The sequence below is a fragment of the Odocoileus virginianus genome, chromosome 15 (genome assembly GCF_023699985.2).
Source record: "Odocoileus virginianus isolate 20LAN1187 ecotype Illinois chromosome 15, Ovbor_1.2, whole genome shotgun sequence".
Classification (NCBI taxonomy): Eukaryota; Metazoa; Chordata; class Mammalia; order Artiodactyla; family Cervidae; genus Odocoileus; species Odocoileus virginianus.
In genome coordinates this window covers 56,431,058-56,450,225 of record NC_069688.1, presented here as the reverse complement: position 1 = coordinate 56,450,225, position 19,168 = coordinate 56,431,058, and the positions used below count along the sequence as shown (strand labels likewise).

General features: G+C 33.7%; 1 protein-coding gene across 5 annotated transcripts in view; it reads right to left on the bottom strand.

The window, feature by feature from the left end:
• Positions 1 to 1,383: 1,383 nt before the first annotated feature.
• The window catches only part of TRIQK (triple QxxK/R motif containing), a 100,021-nt gene continuing 82,236 nt past the window's right edge, over positions 1,384 to 19,168 (bottom strand). For all 5 annotated transcript variants that reach the window (XM_070477409.1, XM_020896310.2, XM_020896313.2 and 2 more), the window contains 2 exons: positions 9,712 to 9,797; positions 1,384 to 4,500 (listed from right to left, as the gene is read on the bottom strand). In XM_070477409.1, coding sequence (XP_070333510.1) covers positions 4,387 to 4,500; positions 9,712 to 9,797 — 200 coding nt within the window. In that variant the 3' untranslated portion in view covers positions 1,384 to 4,386. The remainder of the gene's footprint in view (positions 4,501 to 9,711; positions 9,798 to 19,168) is intronic.

The window sequence follows — 19,168 nt, the reverse complement described above, 5'->3', positions numbered from 1 at the left end:
ATGGATAGTTGAACACTGAAAAGGATGATAAACTAGAACAAAATTAGATATTGAAATCAATTTCTTTTAGGCTTACCATGAAACTTCAAATTTACACAAACAATTGTATTTGAAGAAGTCAGAAAAAAAAAATGCCATACTAAGATGGGTGCCCATGAAAACAGAACTTTACACATGCTATAGCCTTTATAGCCACCATTTACTTGGTTGGTCCAAATATTTATAGTTCATTGTTATGACTGCCAAAACTGGCAACCACAAGGATTGTTGTCTCAATTAGGACAGTAAACAGATTGTCTCTTTTTTTAATGAAAAAATCTAAAATGTAATACTTCACAGTTTAACATGTTTATTCATCTAAACGAGCTAAAAAATAATGGTGCGACATCTGTTCGAGAGGCATTGGTACCTCAAATTTTGGCTGCCTCCCCACCAATTTGGTTGTTGTTTTAAAAAATGAAGAATAGGAGGGGGTACTGTCATCAAAAAATCTTCTGGCATGTAAAGTATCTTATTTTTCTTGAAATAAGGATCTCATGTCTGCTGCTAGGGATAAAAAAAAATTTTGTTTAACAAGGAGGCACAATGCTGAATATGACAGCAGTTCAATTGTTTTAAATACATTTACTGACCCACTATAGATATTTCCACACTGGTACAGTTCTTTAAGCAACTCTCCCTGTTCCCTCTATATTTACCTGTATAGCTAAAACCTATACAAAATAGCAAAGTGTTTCTGTAGGCACTGGATTTATCTGCTACGATATTTTCTGTAGGCTGTACTGATTTTAGATATGGTGTCAGTGGAACAAAATCTAGCAAACATCCTCACCAGACTGCACTGGAGCAATTCTAATAAAAGAAGGCAGTGCTGCCAAGGGAGAAGGTGTGAATCTCCCCAGAGAAGCCTCAGGTAAGTGGAGAGAAGCCTCACTGCTGGTAACAAGAAAATAAAAGCTTATCTTAGATAGCCTCTGGCTCAGTAACCTTATTTATAGATGAAATAAGTTAACATTTAAAATCTGTTCAATTTCTAGAAGTTTATTTCTGAAGCTTATCTAAAGTATAACTTGATCTACTGAATTATCATGACTATATAATTTCAGAATCTGGAAAAATAAAGCATCTTCATTTTCACATAAATATAAGCATTATAATGAAAATTTAGTTTTATTTTCAGTAAGAGTGAAGATTTAGACTACGTTAATTTATAACAACGAATATGATTTTGAACAATGCTTAAGATCAGAATAATGTACTCCTGGAAAAGAGCAATATTTCTGTTTTACAACAGATCTAATGCTAGTTGTCTTGATCTTTAAGAAAACCAGGATTAAATGTATATGTGCCCCAATACAAGCAAAGATCATAAACGCTAAATGCTGAGTTGAAAAATATTGTGATTTTAAGTTTTATTTATTAAATGCAAATAATTTTAAACCATATATCACATGCAAAAACTGCACCAGGCTCTGAGAAGACTAAAAGAGATTAATTTTAACATGCATTTATTAAATATATGCAGATCACTACACTACTGAAATTACAGAAATGAATAAGAATATGTTCTCAGGACTTTGTAATCATCAGTTGAAATGGAAATATTTCTATTTTATGAAAAATTGAAAAAGATTAGAAAATCTTCAAGTATTTTGTCACCTTAAAACAACAAACCTCATACTAGTACTAAAATAGGCTTTTAGTACATTTGTTTCAAAAGAAATTCTAGATGAGGTAATATTTTTACATCTCCTCTCAGATGAATTTACATTTTCTTTATTTTGCATGCAAGATAAAATGCAGTAACCATTTTCACTTCATTCACAATATTTCCTAAGTTGTACGTTAAGTCCAGCTGCATTAGTTGAAATTATTTTTTCCTGCAGAAACAGCATGTTAAACAGATTCAAACATTCTGCAAAGTAATTACATTTTTCTGTTTTTGTCTTCTGAATTACTCTGAGTGATGAATTGTTGCAGGGGAAAAACCCACTCCTAAAATTTGTCTGGTGCCAGTCTCAGACTTACACCAAATACCCCTCACTATTCAAAAGTGTAGTGCCCTGAAGCTGTAGGCCGGATAACACCTTTGCCTTCAAAGATTCAAACTAGAATTCAACCTGGGATTTCTCTATAAAAAACTGCTGCTTTCTAACTTAGGTGAGTTTAAAAAATGTGGACTTCACAAAAATAGTGTTTTGTAAACATACACTGTCTCACTTTACCTGCTATTTATTAAAGTCAGAATTTAGCTCTTAGAACTTACTATAAGTCAGTCAGTCATACAAACAGACTAGCCATAGACTCAGAGTATTGGTAAAACTATGTAATGAAACTTGTCTATAATCATACTGTGTTTAGCCTAATATTCATTACTATCAAAAACATTTTCTCCCAAAGAATACCTCAACGGTAGAACAGGACAATAAATTATTTTTTCAGGGGAATGAATTTTCAAACATTTCTAAGAGTATAATCATGTATTTTAAATACTATAAATTCTGTTATATCTCACTTGGATAGGTATCTAATAAACAAGTATTATATATCCTTGCATTTAAATTACCACTGAAATTAGAAATAATCTTTATTTAATATGACTGCATTTAGCACCAGATGGGAGGGAAAATAACTAAATGAAAATTGTTCACGTAAATGTGATAGGAGTAAGGGAAAACAGTATTTCTTGACATGTGGCATGTCACTCAGGAAAGTAAAAGACCCATCATATCCAAAATGCCAGCTTGGATATTCCCTTGCCACCCACTTCACAAACAGACATACCACATGGCATTAAATGCTGCAACCTTTCCTAAAAATGCCACTTGGATTGGTCCACTATGGTGAGTGTATAGGAACTCTTGGTCTGTCTCTTAAGTTTGTGATTTCAAGGGGAAGAATCCAGTAAATAGCATTGGCTAAATTCTGCCCTCAGCTGTTTGACATAAAGGATCTATGAGGATACTGGATCTTTTGGCTGTTTTCACGCTGATGAAATAAATTATACTACTTGAAAAAATTCTATAGAACAAAATGCTATACAGCCACATTCAACTATCCCCAAAAGTCTCAAAGATATTTATCAAAACTTTGTTCTCTTGGTGAGTATGGCAACAATCTTAACATTTTATTTACTCTTTATAAATACACTATAAATCACCCTATGAACATGTTGCAAACTATTCATTTTCTATACATATTTATATAAGGTAGTAACTAATGACTCTGGTGTGGACACATACTTTTCCATTTTCTAAGCTTAATGCATTTGTGTGCTGTAAAAATATTTTAAAAATTGATTACCAGTAAAAAATATTGAATACATTAGTCATTATAACCCAACAAATGTAAAATACTTTGAAAAATCATATAAACAAAAAACTCCATATGCAGGTAATATAAGACACATATTTTCTTCTATTACTTTTCACAAAAGAGTCTTAATTGATTTAATTCCCAAGAGGCAAAGCACAATTTTGTAAAATAAGTTTGCATTGTTCAGATATGAGACAACCCAAGAAAGCGTTTCTGAGTAGGTAGGTCTTCTGCTATTACTGTTGTGTGAAAAAGACTGCACAATTAGATGACAGATTGTTACTCCCTAATAAGAGGGGCAAACTGATACAGCAAGCAGCCAGAACAACATAATTAAAAAAGGATTCCAAGTTTATATTAGTAGAGTAATAAGTTAATTAAAATCAAGATCAACTGAACTTTCTATTTACACCAGTTCAGACAGCCCAAGAGAAAAGGAACTCTATTTTAGAGACATATGTGACTCTTTGAGCTTCTGTCATCCAGGTGCCATTTCTGATGGAGCACATGTGCGCCGAACAGTTGGCAAAGAAAGAGAAAGATTACTGTAGATGTATGTGCAGATAGTCTAATGATATAAAATACGTCTGGAAAGAAAGCAGGGCTTCTTTGTAAAATGAAAAATTTCCCATGACTTTTCATTCCTTTTTAGGCGCTGAATGTGACTAGAGAATGCTTCTAGAAATGAGGATATATACGTCTACTCATGATATATACGGAACAAAATAGATTTGGTAATCTGCAAGTGATGGACTTATACACATAAATTGCCTAAGACATCCGAAGAATTTAGGATCTGTTTCCTATTTTATCAAAATGCACCATGAATAGGTTGCCTGTCAAAGTAGAAAGATTTATAAAAGTATCTAGTAGCACACATATTATACTACATTGCTAGGAAAGGTTCTTTTCTTGATATCCTACACAACTACTTAAAAAGATACTTCTGCAAACTGAAAATACCAGCAGAAAAAAATTCAAGATCTTGCCGTCTCAGTACTTCAGAAAGTATTGGTCCCTAGAGGTGCTTTAAAAAAATTATTTCCTTTTCATGCATTGATTGCTGCTCAACTAATCTTCATCTGGTTCCAGATCAGGGTCAACATCTGAGGACAGTCTGAGATAAAAGAAAGCATAGAAAGCCAGCAGGAGGGCCAGTATAGCTGCCAGCACAAGGCCAACTTCCTGAGGAAGGGAAAAAAAAAAGCAAATTTGAAATTCATGAAATGAGATTGGTTAACATTATCAGTTTCATGAGATTAAAAAAAAAGTTTAGAATGATCACATTCTTTTGTTTAATACTTTGTCATTAAGCGAAGAAACATTTTATGGTTGACAATACCTATAATAATGCCAAGACATCAGTGGGTGGGCTTCCCTGGTGGCCTGGAAAATCCCACGGACAGAGGAGCCTGGTGGGCTAGCAGTCCATGGGGTCACAAAAGAGTCAGACATGACTTAGTGACTAAATAACATCAGTGGGTATAATATGAATATATTCATACCTGTTATTACTTTCATTTAGCGTGTGTCTTTCTAATAGTAACACTAACATTTATAATTTTAATATATTTTCATAGTTTAGATATCAAACTGCTGGATGCAAGCAGTATAGTTTGTACCTACACAGTTTATCTTGCTCTGTATTTCTTGCTTCAACACATTTATTATTATTATAGCATTTGGATACAGACTCTAAAATGATCACTCCTTCTCTAATGGGAGGAAACAACTAGAACAAGTTTCTAGATTATGTCTCTGCACTAGTGCCACCTGGGAAGCCCACAGACATCCTTATTAAATATTATTTTGTTAAAACTCTTATTTTTAACTTCTAAATTCTATAGTTCACAACGTGGCAGAATGAAACTGAACACTCTTGGATCATGAAGCGTGATATGATACGATAGAATTATCACAACTATGAAGGATGGTCCTGGGTACTTCATTTAGTGATCTGATGCAGATTATATTGATGATGTTGAAATAATAGCCAAGAAGTTTACCACATACACAACAGCAAAATCATATTATTTTTTATAAAATCTATAAACTTTTTGTATTGATACATAGACATACCATGAAGGAATTTTCTCAATGTTAGCATATCACTTGGCTAAACAGAAAAAAGGACAAATAGTGCCAGTACAGTATCCTAAAGGGCTTAAATATTCCCTTCTAATTTTCACTTTCATATCACACACCTTCCTGACACTATTTTATGGAGAAACAATTTATTTGCACTTAATACAAATGTAGCTTTCATATGTCACTTAATAAAATTTTAAAGACAATAAAATCAATTTGGTTTATAATAAACATGTCATCTTTACCTGAATTTTGAAATTACAAGAGGATATTTTATATAGATTTTTAGCTTTATAATAACATTTTTTTGGATCTGAAAACTTCAAAAATAAATATCAATGAAAATCATGGGGTTGAAAGATTCAGTGTCAACTATTTTTGTAAGATTTGATTTCTAAATCTACTTTAATGAAGTCGAAACAAAACAAAAATTACCCTATCGATATAATGTCAAATCAAAGTGAATTTTCCTCTGTTGCAGTTGGAATACTTTGGCATCTCAGAAGGGCAGGCAGCAGCAGACAGGTTTCATTTATTTTCTTGTATCCACAGCTGTGCTCCCAGACCCATCTGGTTACACAGCTACTAATTTTAAGAGGATGTAATAAACAAGTGACACACAACTGCAAACTCCATCTGTTCCATGTAGTGGACAACAAAACTGTTCCACAGCAGTCACCATTCACAGTAGCTTAACACAAGAATAACGTTTCTACTCTCCATTGGAGGCCCTGGTCTTCACTCTCACTGATAATCACCTCTAATTGCTGCTTTTCAGCTTACAGTGTTTCACCCTCCTTGTACATTTTTAGAATATCCAGAGGCATAAAAGAGAGGTTTAAGGGTAGACAGTAGAGAACATTTATAGAACACAACTTCAGAGGATCTATTAATTCCGTTAAGCCTATTCACTACACTATGGTATGCAGGTGAGGCTCAAGAAGCGTTGGGTGAGGAGGCACAGCATTAGTTTTTGTCAAAGTGCCCTTTTCTGTTAAAGAGATTATCACTGTGGGGACTGCATGTTTGGAAGGTTAAAACCGTGGTAAAATTGGAAAATACTGCCTGCAGAATGCTGGTTATGCTAATCATAACTTATACCCCTAAGACATTTATGACTCTCCCCGCCCTTGGCCATTTTTAGCTTTAGATCAGAAATAACAAAAAAGGACAAAAATAATAATTAGAGGTGGCTCATGTTAGCAAGATTTGGTTGACATTTGAATATGTCATTTATAAAACAAATAAATCAAATTTTGATCCTTATTATTTTATTATAATTATTTTCTCAAATAAACTTAATAAACTACTAAATATAGATTATTTTTCCCTTATAAATACTAGGAAACAGGTATTCGTATTCTAAAATTTTTTTTTTACTAATTTGCAATTCTTGAAAAAAGTTTTCACATTTAACAGCAACCAAATAGCAAATATTAGTTGTGCAAATATTTTTTAGGTGGTACACTTTACTGGGTCATAAATTATTTTGTTTACATTGGTAAGAGACAGGAACCAAAAATAGCTTCTCAATAGAAATTAATTCCACACTTTGAAGCAGTCATATTCATGTCTTATTCTGAATCATTACTGTTCCTTGAATTTTTCTGTTGCTAAACATTCATTTATTAAAAAGCACTGGAAGCCCCTGAGGGTAAGGTCCCCTAATTTGCAATTTTTCTATCTCATATCCATGATTCCTCAATCAATACTGTTGATATTAGATGCTACTGAAATCTGGAAGTGGTTTCTTGCAAAAATTCCTCCAAAATCATTATGTCTTTTCTTTCCCTTCACAGGTTCTACAATATGGTAACACAATTTCTAAATAAATAATGAAGGATTGAGTCAGATTTATATAATTGATATGTAAGGTATATATTAAAATTATAGACTGCTTTGCAAACTTTACTGCAATAACATCCACAATATCTTCACAACAAAACCAAGAACACTTGGTAATATATAGTACAGTCACACAAGACAGACTTAGTTGAAGGAGGGGATCTTTAGGCCAATGACAAGCACCCAAGCAAAGTCTTATTTATGCAAACCAGTAATGGCTACTTCAAACCTATATTTATGTTAAGTGTTTTCATTGTATCATTGTATTATTTAACTCTCCCAACTATTCTGTGAGGTAAATGGCATAAAATCCATTTTACAAAGACTCTGCATCATTATTAACAGTAGAGGAAAGAAGCAAGTGATTCTAGGCCTCTTTATTCTGTGTTCAATTTTATCATTGCTCTTATTTTTCTATTCCATGCAGTTGTTCATATTTTCTATAGATTAAATTATTTGAAGAGCATAACAATGACTCCCTATAAAAACTAAGTAGTCAAGTGATAAAAGATAACATTACGGTCATCCTGTATTAACTAGGTAAGAGTCAAACATGTCTGATGTTCGTTAGTCCTTGGTTGCTTCTCTGACATTATCAGTATGGATAAATCACTCACTGGGGAAATTAAACAGCATTAAATGGCAATCCTGAAAGAAACTTCGTTATTTAAAATACTATGCTAAAATGACAAGGCAATCAAAGTTTGACAGGGCAAGCTAATTAGTATGCTAGACTTGAAATGTAAAACACCTCCATGGTTCTGATTCTAAAAAGTTCCCTGTCATTTTAATGGGCATTTCACATAAATGTTCAAGCAAAGTAAACAGTGTTTAAGGCTAAGGTTTTTGTTTTTCACAGGTTTACACATCAAAATGGTATGCTAGTTTATTAAAAAGGAGCTACGTTTCTGAGGTCAAAAACTTTTCTGTACATGCTTTAAATCATAAATGAAATCTAAGAACAATTTTTTTTTCATATAAGATAAATTCTACATTGTTTTGAAAAAGTACATTAAATGACTGCACTGTAGACTAGACTTAAACTAGAAATATGGTTATTTCCTCCAAGTAAACATAGCAAAAATTATAAGAGCAAATGACAAAGGAAGTGCATGGGAAAGTGGTATACATCAATAAATGCACGGCTGCACTGCTTTCCAAATTCTTATTTATAGTTTCTCATTATATTGTGCCACAAGTAGAGTGTGCTTCCTCAATATTTTTCTGACAAAACAAAAGCAAACTACTGTATTGTGAAAGATAAAAGCAAATGACACATAGCTTTCCTGGAAAATGACAAGACAATGCCCTCACTACAAAAGACAATCATCAGGTAACTAACTGCAAAATAAGGAAATAGGCACTGGTTTTAGAAAGTTTATGTCATAGAAATAAGTTTAAAGATGAATGAAATTTCATGTGAAATTAGAATAAAACTTCAAAAGATTAATCATCTCTCTTTTAAACAAAAAGGTGATTCACTATTTTTTTTTTCATTTAAAACCTACACACAGAACTAACTGAGGAGACTGTATTGTGAAAACATACCACAGCACACAGCAATGCTTGATCAAAATCAGCAATCAGGAGTAAAAAGAAGGCAGTGTTTTGTGATCATAATAGCAAATTCTGGAAGACAACCAAATATATCATCTGGCAGTTCAACAGCTGTTACAGCTTGGTAGTAATACCTTGGCATTTGCTATAAGCTATAACTTAGAAAAATTGATTTTTCATCTGCCAGATAAAAACCAAAATCTTTTAACATTTTAATGTTTAAATAAAATATATGTACTAGCCACTTTAATTTTACACATTTGACAGTGGAGCCACCAAAATAATTTTTCTATTTATAGTTTAATTTTACTCGAAATACTTGGCAGAGTTGACATGAGTAATAATGTAAATGTAATTTTGTCGAACTTCATTGTGATAGCACATTGGATTATCTGTTAACATCATTCTCAATAGCTTTTATCCTTCTTAAGCAGTTAAAACACTGGTTTTTTAAAAGAACATGTCTGAGAACATCATTAGAATTTCATCATCGAGAGTACTGACAACTAAACTAACACATGAGCAAAATTACGTATTTTAGTGATCTAAGTATATACAATTATAATTAAAATATAAACTACCATAAAATGAAATTTTCTGCAAATGAGAAAAGTTTTTAATCCAGGCCACATATATCATTGAAGTGAAACAGAAGCTACAGAAAAAGTAAGTTGCAACTTCAAGTGTAACTGGTTCTCTTAAGTGATATTGGGTCTTAATCTAAGACCTGATAAAATCGAAGGGTGTTTCTCATTAAGTAAATTCTTTTTAAAAGCCTCTAATTCTGGCATTTGACTTAGATTTTGAAATGTCATAAAACATTTAGAATTCAACATTTATGCAATCCATTTTAGAAATGAAGTGGCAGGCAATATATCAAATTTTAAAATTATCAAATATAGGTACCTTTATGCCAATTGCTGTTTTCTTTGCTTCTGCTTTTAATTTAGTTGCTCGTAAAATAGGTTTGGTTTTTTTATAATCCTGTTTACCTAAAAAGAAATAATTTCAGACAATGAGCTATAATTCAAGTTTCATAGCCATCTGAAATGTCAAAGAACTTTTAAATAGAGTAAACCTGCAACACAAAGTTGCAAAGTAATTCCCAGTTACAGAAACCATAAACTTTTCACCCTAAAAGGTCAACTTTTCTTTTTCCTACTTTTTCAGGAAGAAGACTTGACAGACATATTCAGTTTCCTGTGAAGTGAATATCAACAAAGATTAAAAATATATATATATATATATATCCCTTTAGAGAACAAAAGCAAAGAGCATCTGGAACATTTGGAGATAAATATGGAAATAAGTGAATATACATAAGATCCCATTAAATAGGTAAGGTTAACTGTCTTCATCCTGGAGAAGGGCATGGCAACCCACTCCAGTATCCTTGCCTGGAGAATGCCCATGGACAGAGGAGCCTGGCGGGCTACAGTCCATAGGGTCACAAAGAGTTGGAGACAACCGAAGTGACTTAACATGCAGGGAAACAATTTTGTCTTGGTAACTGAAGAGTAACAGTTTATTAGAAATTTTATTATGGATATATCAAATATTCAATAACCGATTTGAGAAATATCCTCAAGCTTTCTCTAGGTAAGATATTGAAGACTGATCTGTAAATAATTCACTTTCAATTCATTAGAAAAAAATAATTCTCTTTGTTATCAATGGAGGACAGAATAAATATGGCTTGATACATGATGCAGGGTAGCCATATTGAAATATTAGTTTCAATCTTCTTAACAGTTTATTAGAAATTTTATTATGGATATATCTCAATAATCAATTTGAGAAATATCCTCAAGCTTTCTCTAGGTAAAATATTGAAGACTGATCTGTAAATAATTTTCAATTCATTAGAAAAAAATAATTCTCTTTGTTATCAATGGAGGACAGAATAAATATGGCTTGATATATGGTGCAGGGTAGCTATATTGAAATATTAGTTTCAATCTTCTTTTCCAAATTTAACAACCAAAAATGAACAAAATTGAGTTAGAGTCACAAAATTCGCTTTATTCTGTGTACCATCTGGTGACCCCACTAATGAATAACAAAAGAGCTATTACACAGTCTGTGAGGAAAATAGGTTTAACAACAGTAACAACAAAAGCACTGACTAGAAAAATATACATTTTTTTGTTAACCAAACTCTTAGCTAAGAATTTAGTCAAATGAATGTCATATGTAAGCATATGTCATTCTGAGTGGGAATTAACATTTGACCATTTAATCTCTTTGAGTATTTTATATTCTTTTATTTGGCCACACTGAAGTAAATCTGAAAGCAGTTAATCTAAAGGATATCATCAAAGTGTAATGTGCAATATATTTCTTAATGAGTTTGCTAATGATTCAAAAGTATCTTTAAAATTCTATTAGATTTTTAGAATTAGAAATGGCAAGGAGAAGTGAGACAAATAGATTGGAATAATGAAGAAATGCCATATTTGTGTTTGTTAGATAAAAGTTATTTGTTACATAAAAATATTTGTTTGGCTGAAGAATTGTGTTTTTATTAAAGAAGAGTGTATGCTATTTCCTTAACTGTATGGTATAACAATCATTCTGGATCTATGAGCATCCAGAAGTCTAATAAATATTATTTGATGGTAGAGCTTAACGATCCAGAAATGAGCCAATTGTAAGAATGTATATCAAATGATCTAAATTTAAATTATGCAATGAACAAAATACAGAAAAATATTACTCTGACCCATTTTAAATTAGCAACATTTAATTTTGCTGAAAAAAAACCTTGACAAATATTCACTCTGATTTCACATCTCAATAGTCAAACTATTCATGTCATTATTCCTGCTGAGATATAAACAGTTCAGAACAATGAACCTGGTGACACATCAAATGTCTCCACTCATGGTTACAAAGCAAGTTTCTAATGAGAATCTAAAGAGAAATTTCATTATTATGGATATGAAGCTAAGGAGTCATTTCTTATATTATCTTATATATGCCCTATAATAAACTCTGGATGCAAGAGGGACAAAATAAATAAACAAAAAAGAATTACCTTAACGCATTTGTTTTTCATAGACATACAATATTTTGGATGATGTGTCTGTCATAAAATAGATACAAAAATGCCTAAAAGAGTCAATGTTAAAGTGGGATTTTATCATTCTACTTCACTTGCCATTGGTTAAATAATATTCTATTTCAATTCAACTCCTATAATCTCTTAAAGAATAATATTTATAGATTTATATTAAAGTTGATACAAACATTTGAAGCTATATTTATAATAAATAGTTTTAAAAATTATTGCACACCTCATACTTTAAAAAGTGCATCTGTCATTAATATAGCATTCTCTTTGCTGACTATGATATCCAAAAGTATATATTGCAAAATGTGGTTTCATTCTACTAAGGGAAAACATTTACAGGGACATCTGCTAAGTTCTTTGTAACTAAAACCAGATCTTTCCTTTATACCCAATTAGAATTTTAACATTTTAATTTTTTATTGCTTCAAAAAATACCTATGCCCACATGATCATAAAAATATAAAAAAAAGCTCTTGACTTGACTTACTTACACCTAGGAAAAAACACTTTTATATAATCTAGATTTTATATGTAGGCAAATTCTGAAATACAATTGGATCTGATTCTATCAATAACACAATTACCAAAGTAGCAACTTAGCAATTCCTCACTACATTTTATATGAGAGAAATTCAAGCCCATGAAGCTAATACAGGGTCTCAATCAGCTCATTTTTCTCTTCTCATTTTCACTAATCATCACATTTCCATATTTGAATTTCCCATGATATAGTTTAAGTAGCAAAAGTTTTCTCCCTCAACAAAAGCATCTCCATAATTTCTGATGGACTGATTTATGCCTTTTTCCAATATAATCCTACTATTTCTTTTTATTTTTAAATTATCATACAGTAAAGTCAACATTTGTTTCTTTTGGTGTACAGTTATATGAATTTTAATGCTTATATACAGATTCATGTAATTATTACTACAGTCTGGATATAGAAAATTTATATTGGGTTGGCCAAAAGCTTCATTTGTATTTTTCCATAACATCTTACAGAAAACTGACACTACCCTTCTACACCCTCCCTCTGACCCATAATTCCTGGCAACAACTGATCTACTGTCTATTTCTCTAGCTTGGTCTTTTCAATAATGTGGCAATAATGTGACAAGGGCTTTTTTATTCAGCATCAGTTCAGTTCAGTTCCTCAGTCATGTCTGATTCTTTGTGACCCCATGGACTGCAGCACGCCAGGCTTCTCTGTCCATCACTTACTCCTGGAGCTTACTCAAACTCATGTCCACCTAGTCGGTGATGCCATCCAACCATCTCATCCTCTCATCCCCTTCTCCTCCTGCCTTCACCCTTCCCAGCATTAGGGTCTTTTCTAATGAGTCAGTTCTTCCCATCAGATGGACAAAGTATTGGAGTTTCACCTTAAGCATCAGTACTTCCTATGAATATTCAGGACTGATTTCCTTTAGAATTGACTGGTTTGATCTCCTTGAAGTCCAAGGTACTCTCAAGAGTCTTCTCAAAACCAGAGTTCAAAAGCATCAATTCTTCAGCACTCAGCATTCTTTATGGTCCAACTTGCACATTTATGCATGATTACTACAAAAGCTATGGCTTTGACTAGACAGACCTTTGTCGGCAAAGTAAAGTCTCTGCTTTTTAATATGCTTTCTAGGTTGGTCATAGCTTTTCTTCCAAGGAGCGGGCATCTTTTAATTTTATGGCTGAAGTGATTCTGGAGCCAAAGAAAATAGTTTTTCACTGTTTCCATTGTTTCCCCATCTATTTGCCATGAAGTGATGGGACCGGATGTCATGATCTTAGTTTTCTGAATGTTGAGTTTTAAGCCAGCTTTTTCACTCTCCTCTTTCACTTTCATCAAGAGGTTCTTGAGTTCTTCTTCACTTTCTGCAAGGGTGGTGTCATCTGCCTATCTGAGGTTATTGATATTTCCCCAGAAACCTTGATTCCAGTTTGTGCTTTATCCAGCCCGGCACTTATGATGTACTCTGAATATAAGTTAAATAAGCAGGGTGACAATATACAGCCTTGACAAATTCCTTTCCTGATTTGGAACCAGTTTATTGTTCCATGTCCAGTTCTAACTGTTGCTTCCTGACCTGCATACAGATTTCTCAGGAGGCAGGACAGGTGGTCTGGTATTCCCATCTCTTGAAGAATTTTCCACAGTGTGTGGTGATCCACACAGTCAAAGGCTTTCCCCTAATCAATAAAGCAGAATTAGATGTTTTTCTGGAACTCTCTTGCTTTTTCAATGATTCAATGGCTGTTGCCAATCTGATCTCTGGTTCCTCTCCCTTTTCTAAAACCAGCTTGAACATCTGGAAGTTCACAGTTCTTGTACTGTAGAAGCCTGGCTTAGAGAATTTTGAGCATTACTTTGCTAGCATGTGAGATGAGTGCAACTGTGTGGTAGTTTGAGCATTCTTTGGCATTGCCTTTCTTTGGGATTGGAATGAACACGGACCTTTTCCAGTCCTGTGGCCACTGCTGAGTTTTCCAAATTTGCTGGCATATTGAGTGCAGCACTTTCACAGCACCATCTTTTAGGATTTGAAATAGCTCAACTGCAATTCCATCACCTCCACTAGCTTTGTTCGTAGTGATGTTTCCTAAGGCCCACTTGACTACCCATTCCAGGATATCTGGCTCTAGGTGAGTGATCATGTTTATCTTTTAAAATATTGCCAAATCATCTTCCAGTGTGGTTGCATTCACACCAGCAACAAATAAGAATTCTGATAGTTTTTCATCACCATTAGCACTTGGTATTATTGTATCTAGGTTCTCTCTTTTTTCAGTGTATGACTGCCCATAGTATTCCCTTATGAAAGTTAAAGTTGCTCAGTCATGTCTGACTCTTTGCAACCCCATGGACTATACAGACCATGGTATTCTCCAGGCTACAATACTGGAGTGGGTAAGCTGTTCCCTTCTCCAGCTCTCCAAGCTGGTTGGGGAGCTTCCCAACCCAGGAATTGAACTGGGGTCTCCTGCATTGCAGGTGGATTCTTTACCAACTGAACTATCAGGGAAGCCTATATTCCCTTACAATTCATGGTATAGTTCTAAGACTGATAATATACTGGTTTATTTTATTATTGGTATTGGTAATATTTTTCTTTTTTTTCCTTAATAGTCTAACTAAAGATTTTTCAATTTCATCAGTCTTTCTAAATAACAAGATTTGGGTTTTATTGATTTCTTTCTACTGATTTTCTTTTTGGTATTATATTTCCACTCTAATCTTTCTTATTTCCTTCCTTCAGATCCCTTTGAGTTCAGTTTGCTCTTCTTTTTCTATTTTTTTTTTAGATAGAGATGAAGGTTATTGATTTGAAACCTTTTTTATTAATATAGTCATTAACAGCTATAAATTTACATCTAAATACTGTTTTATCAGTATCTAATTAATCAGAAAAGAGAAGAAAAAATTATGTACAAAAACACTTGTAGATATATTTACCTATGCAGTCACTTTTATTGATGTTAGCTTATTTTTTCTTTGTGGATTCTAATTACCATCTTATGTATTTCGATTTCAGCCTACAGAACTTCCTCGAGTGTTTCTCGTAGGGTAAGTGTGCTATTGATGGATTTTCTGGCTTTGTTTATCCAAGAACACATTAATTTCTCCCTTTTTTAAAGGACAATTTTGCTTGATATAGAATTCTTGATTGACATTCCTTTGCTTTCAGCACATCGATTCACTGTTTATGTCTGACTTTCAACGATTTTATTATGTGTGGACCTCTTTCAGTTTATCTTACTCAAAATTCTGTGAGGTTATTGAATATACAAATTAAAGTTTTTCATCATATCACAGAAGGTTTTGGACATTATTTTTTCAAGTGTTATTTTTGACCCTCTCTCTTCTTCCTCTTATTCTAGAACTATTATGCGTAGACTTTTAGGCGGGATAGAGTCCTGCAGGTATCTGTGGCTCTATTCCTATTTAACTACATCTTATTCATTACTTTTATGTAATGTTTTTTAGACTGCATAATCTCAATATCCTCTCTTCATGTTCCCTGTGTCTCCTATAAGGTTAAACCTACTGTGAAGCCCTTTAAGTGAAATTTTTATATTTATCGTTATATTTTTTCAACTCTAGAATTTCTATTTCCTTATATACATAATTTACATTTCTATAATAATATTCTCTATTTGTTGAGACATCATTGTCATACATCAAGTCTTTAGACACGGTTTTCTTTAATTTTTTGAACATATTTAAAATGACTGATTTAAAGTCTTCGTCTAGTAAGTCCAAAGTTTGAGCTTCATTGTGGACAGTTCCTATCCTTTTTCTGTGTATGGACCATAATTTGCTAAATTTTTTTGTTCCATACTTTTTTGTAGAAAACAGATTTCTACAAAATAATGTTATGTGGCAACAGTTAAAAAATGTAAAATGGCAACTCTCAAAACATATCTCCCCTGTTAGTTTTTCTTTTGTTGGTCTTAGTGTTTGTCTGTTTGTTTAGCAAATTTCACAGGCTAATTCTATAGTCTGTATTCTTTGTCATATGGAGACACTTAGCTTAACATTCATCTAGAAACTGGATAGATATTTTCTTAAATGTCTTGAACCAGTAAGCCTTCCAGGTGTGTTGAAGAGATGTTTCATGCTTTAACAGGACATTATAATTTGCCTTAGCCTTCACTTCCTGCTAGCATCCTCAAGATCAGTAAGAAGTGAGAGTTTATAGCTTTCCCAGGTCTTTACTGGACATGGCATAGCCCTCCACAGGTTCATGACTTTCTAGATTCCCAAGAATCTGTATCAGGGATTTTCTTTTTTTTTTCTTTACCAGTATGTTATTTTCTTTTTTTCTTTCTTTTTTTTTCATTTATTTTTATTAATTGGAGGCTAATTACTTTACAATATTGTAGTGGGTTTTGTCATACATTGACATGAATCAGCCATAGATTATATCAGGGATTTTCAAAGACACTATGAACATTGCATTGCCCAGTCTAAAAAAAAAAAGAAAATTCTTTTTTTTTTTTTTTTAGCTCAGCCTCATACTAGTCCCAATTAGTAATGCTGCCCCAGGCAGTTGTGACATTAAATGCTTGCCATAGATTGTATTTCCCAAATGCCATCAGGAAAGGACACAGAATGAGCTATAAGGCAGGTCAAATAAAGATGAGTTCTGAGAATGGGGATATTCAGTGAGTTGCCAGACAACTCACTGTGGTCAAATAGTGACAGTTCTCAGAGGACAGGATTTGGGGTAGCCCCAAACCCACTCCACCTTCTACAGTGACTGCAGGATGCTATTTTTCATGACTATTATCACTGTAAGGTTGAGGAGAGAAAGATGGGACTAAGGCGAGTTGAACAAAACAAAGCTTGATGTTTTACTCAGAGTTGGCTACTTTTCTCAAATAAATATTCTCACACTGTTTTAAAATTTTTGTTAATTTATAGATTTTTTTTTAAAGTTGACTTTGACAATTTTCCCGATTATTCTGCTTTTATAGAAGAGCAGACTTTTTTAAATTTAATTTTTAAACTTTTTTACAATGTTTTGTTGGTTTCTGCTGTTCAGTTCTGTTCAGTCACTCAGTCATGTCTGACTCTTTGCGACCCCATGGACTGCAGCATGCCAAACCTCCCTGTCCATCACCAACTCACGGAGCTTACTCAAACTCATGTCCATGGAGTTGGTGATGCCATCCAACCATCTCATCCTCTGTCGTCCCCTTCTCCTCTTGCCCCCAATCCCTCCCTGCCTCAGGTCTTTTCCAATGAGTCAACTCTTCACATGAGGTAGCCAAAGTATTGGAGTTTCAGCTTCAACATCAGTCCTTCCAAAGAACACCCAGGACTGATCTCCTTTAGGATGGACTGGTTGAATCTCCTTGCAGTCCAAGGGACTCTCAAGAGTCTTCTCCAACACCACAGTTCAAAAGCATCAATTCTTCGGTGCTCAGCTTTCTTCACAGTCCAACTCTCACATCCATACATGACTACTGGAAAAACCATAGCCTTGACCAGATGGACCTTTGTTGGCAAAGTAATGTCTCTGATTTTTAATATGCTGTCTAGGTTGGTCATAATTTTTCTTCCAAGGAGTAAACATCTTTTTATTTCCTGCCTGCAGTCACCATCTGCAGTGATTTTGCAGCCCCAAAAAATAAAGTCTCTCACTGTTTCCACTGTTTCTCCACCTATTTGCCATGAAGTGATGGGACCAGATGCCACGATATTTGTTTTCTGAATGTTGAGGGCTTTTTTTTTTTTGAATGTTGAGTTTTAAGCCAACTTTTTCACTCTCCTCTTTCATTTTCATCAAGAGGCTCTTTAGTTCTTCACTTTCTGCCATAAGGGTGGTGTCATCTGCATATCTGAGGTTACTGGTATTTCTCCCGGCAATGTTGATTCCAGCTTGTGCTTCATCCAGCCCAGCATTTCTCATGATGTACTCTGCGTATAAGTTAAATAAGCAGAGTGACAATATACAGCCTTGACGTACTTCTTTTCCTATTTGGAACCAGTCTGTTCCATGTCCAGTTCTAAATGTTGCTTCCTGACCTGCATACAGATTTCTCAAAAGGCATTTCTCTGGTATTCCCCTCTCTTTCAGAATTTTCCACAGTTTATTGTGATCCACACAGTCAAAGGCTTTGGCACAGTCAATAAAGCAGAAATAGATATTTTTCTGGAACTCTCTTGCTTTTTCAATGATCCAGCAGATGTTGGCAATTTGATCTCTGGTCCTCCCACCTTTTCTAAAACCAACTTGAACATCTGGAACTTCACAGTTCACATATTGTTGAAGCCTGGCTTGGAGAATTTTGAGCATTACTTTACTAGCGCCTGAGATGAGTGCAATTGTGAGGTAGTTTGAGCATTCTTTGGGATTGTCTTTCTCTGGGATTGGAATGAAAACTGACCTTTTCCAGTCCTGTGGCCACTGCTGAGTTTTCCAAATTTGCTGGCATAGTGAGTGCAGCACTTTCAGAGCATCATCTTTTAGGATTTGAAATAGCTCAACTGCAATTCCATCACCACCACCAGCTTTGTCTGTAGTGATGCTTCCTAAGGCCCACTTGACTTCCCATTCCAGGATGTCTGGCTCTAGGTGAGTGATCACACCACCATTATTATCTGGGTCAAGAAGATCTTTTTTTGTACAGTTCTTCTGTGTATTCTTACCACCTCCTCTTAATATCTTCTTCTTCTGTTAGGTCCATACCATTTCTGTTCTTTATTGAGCCCATCTTTGCATGAAATGTTCCCTTGTTTTCTGCTGTACAACAATACAAATCGGCCATAATTTTATATATCTATATGTA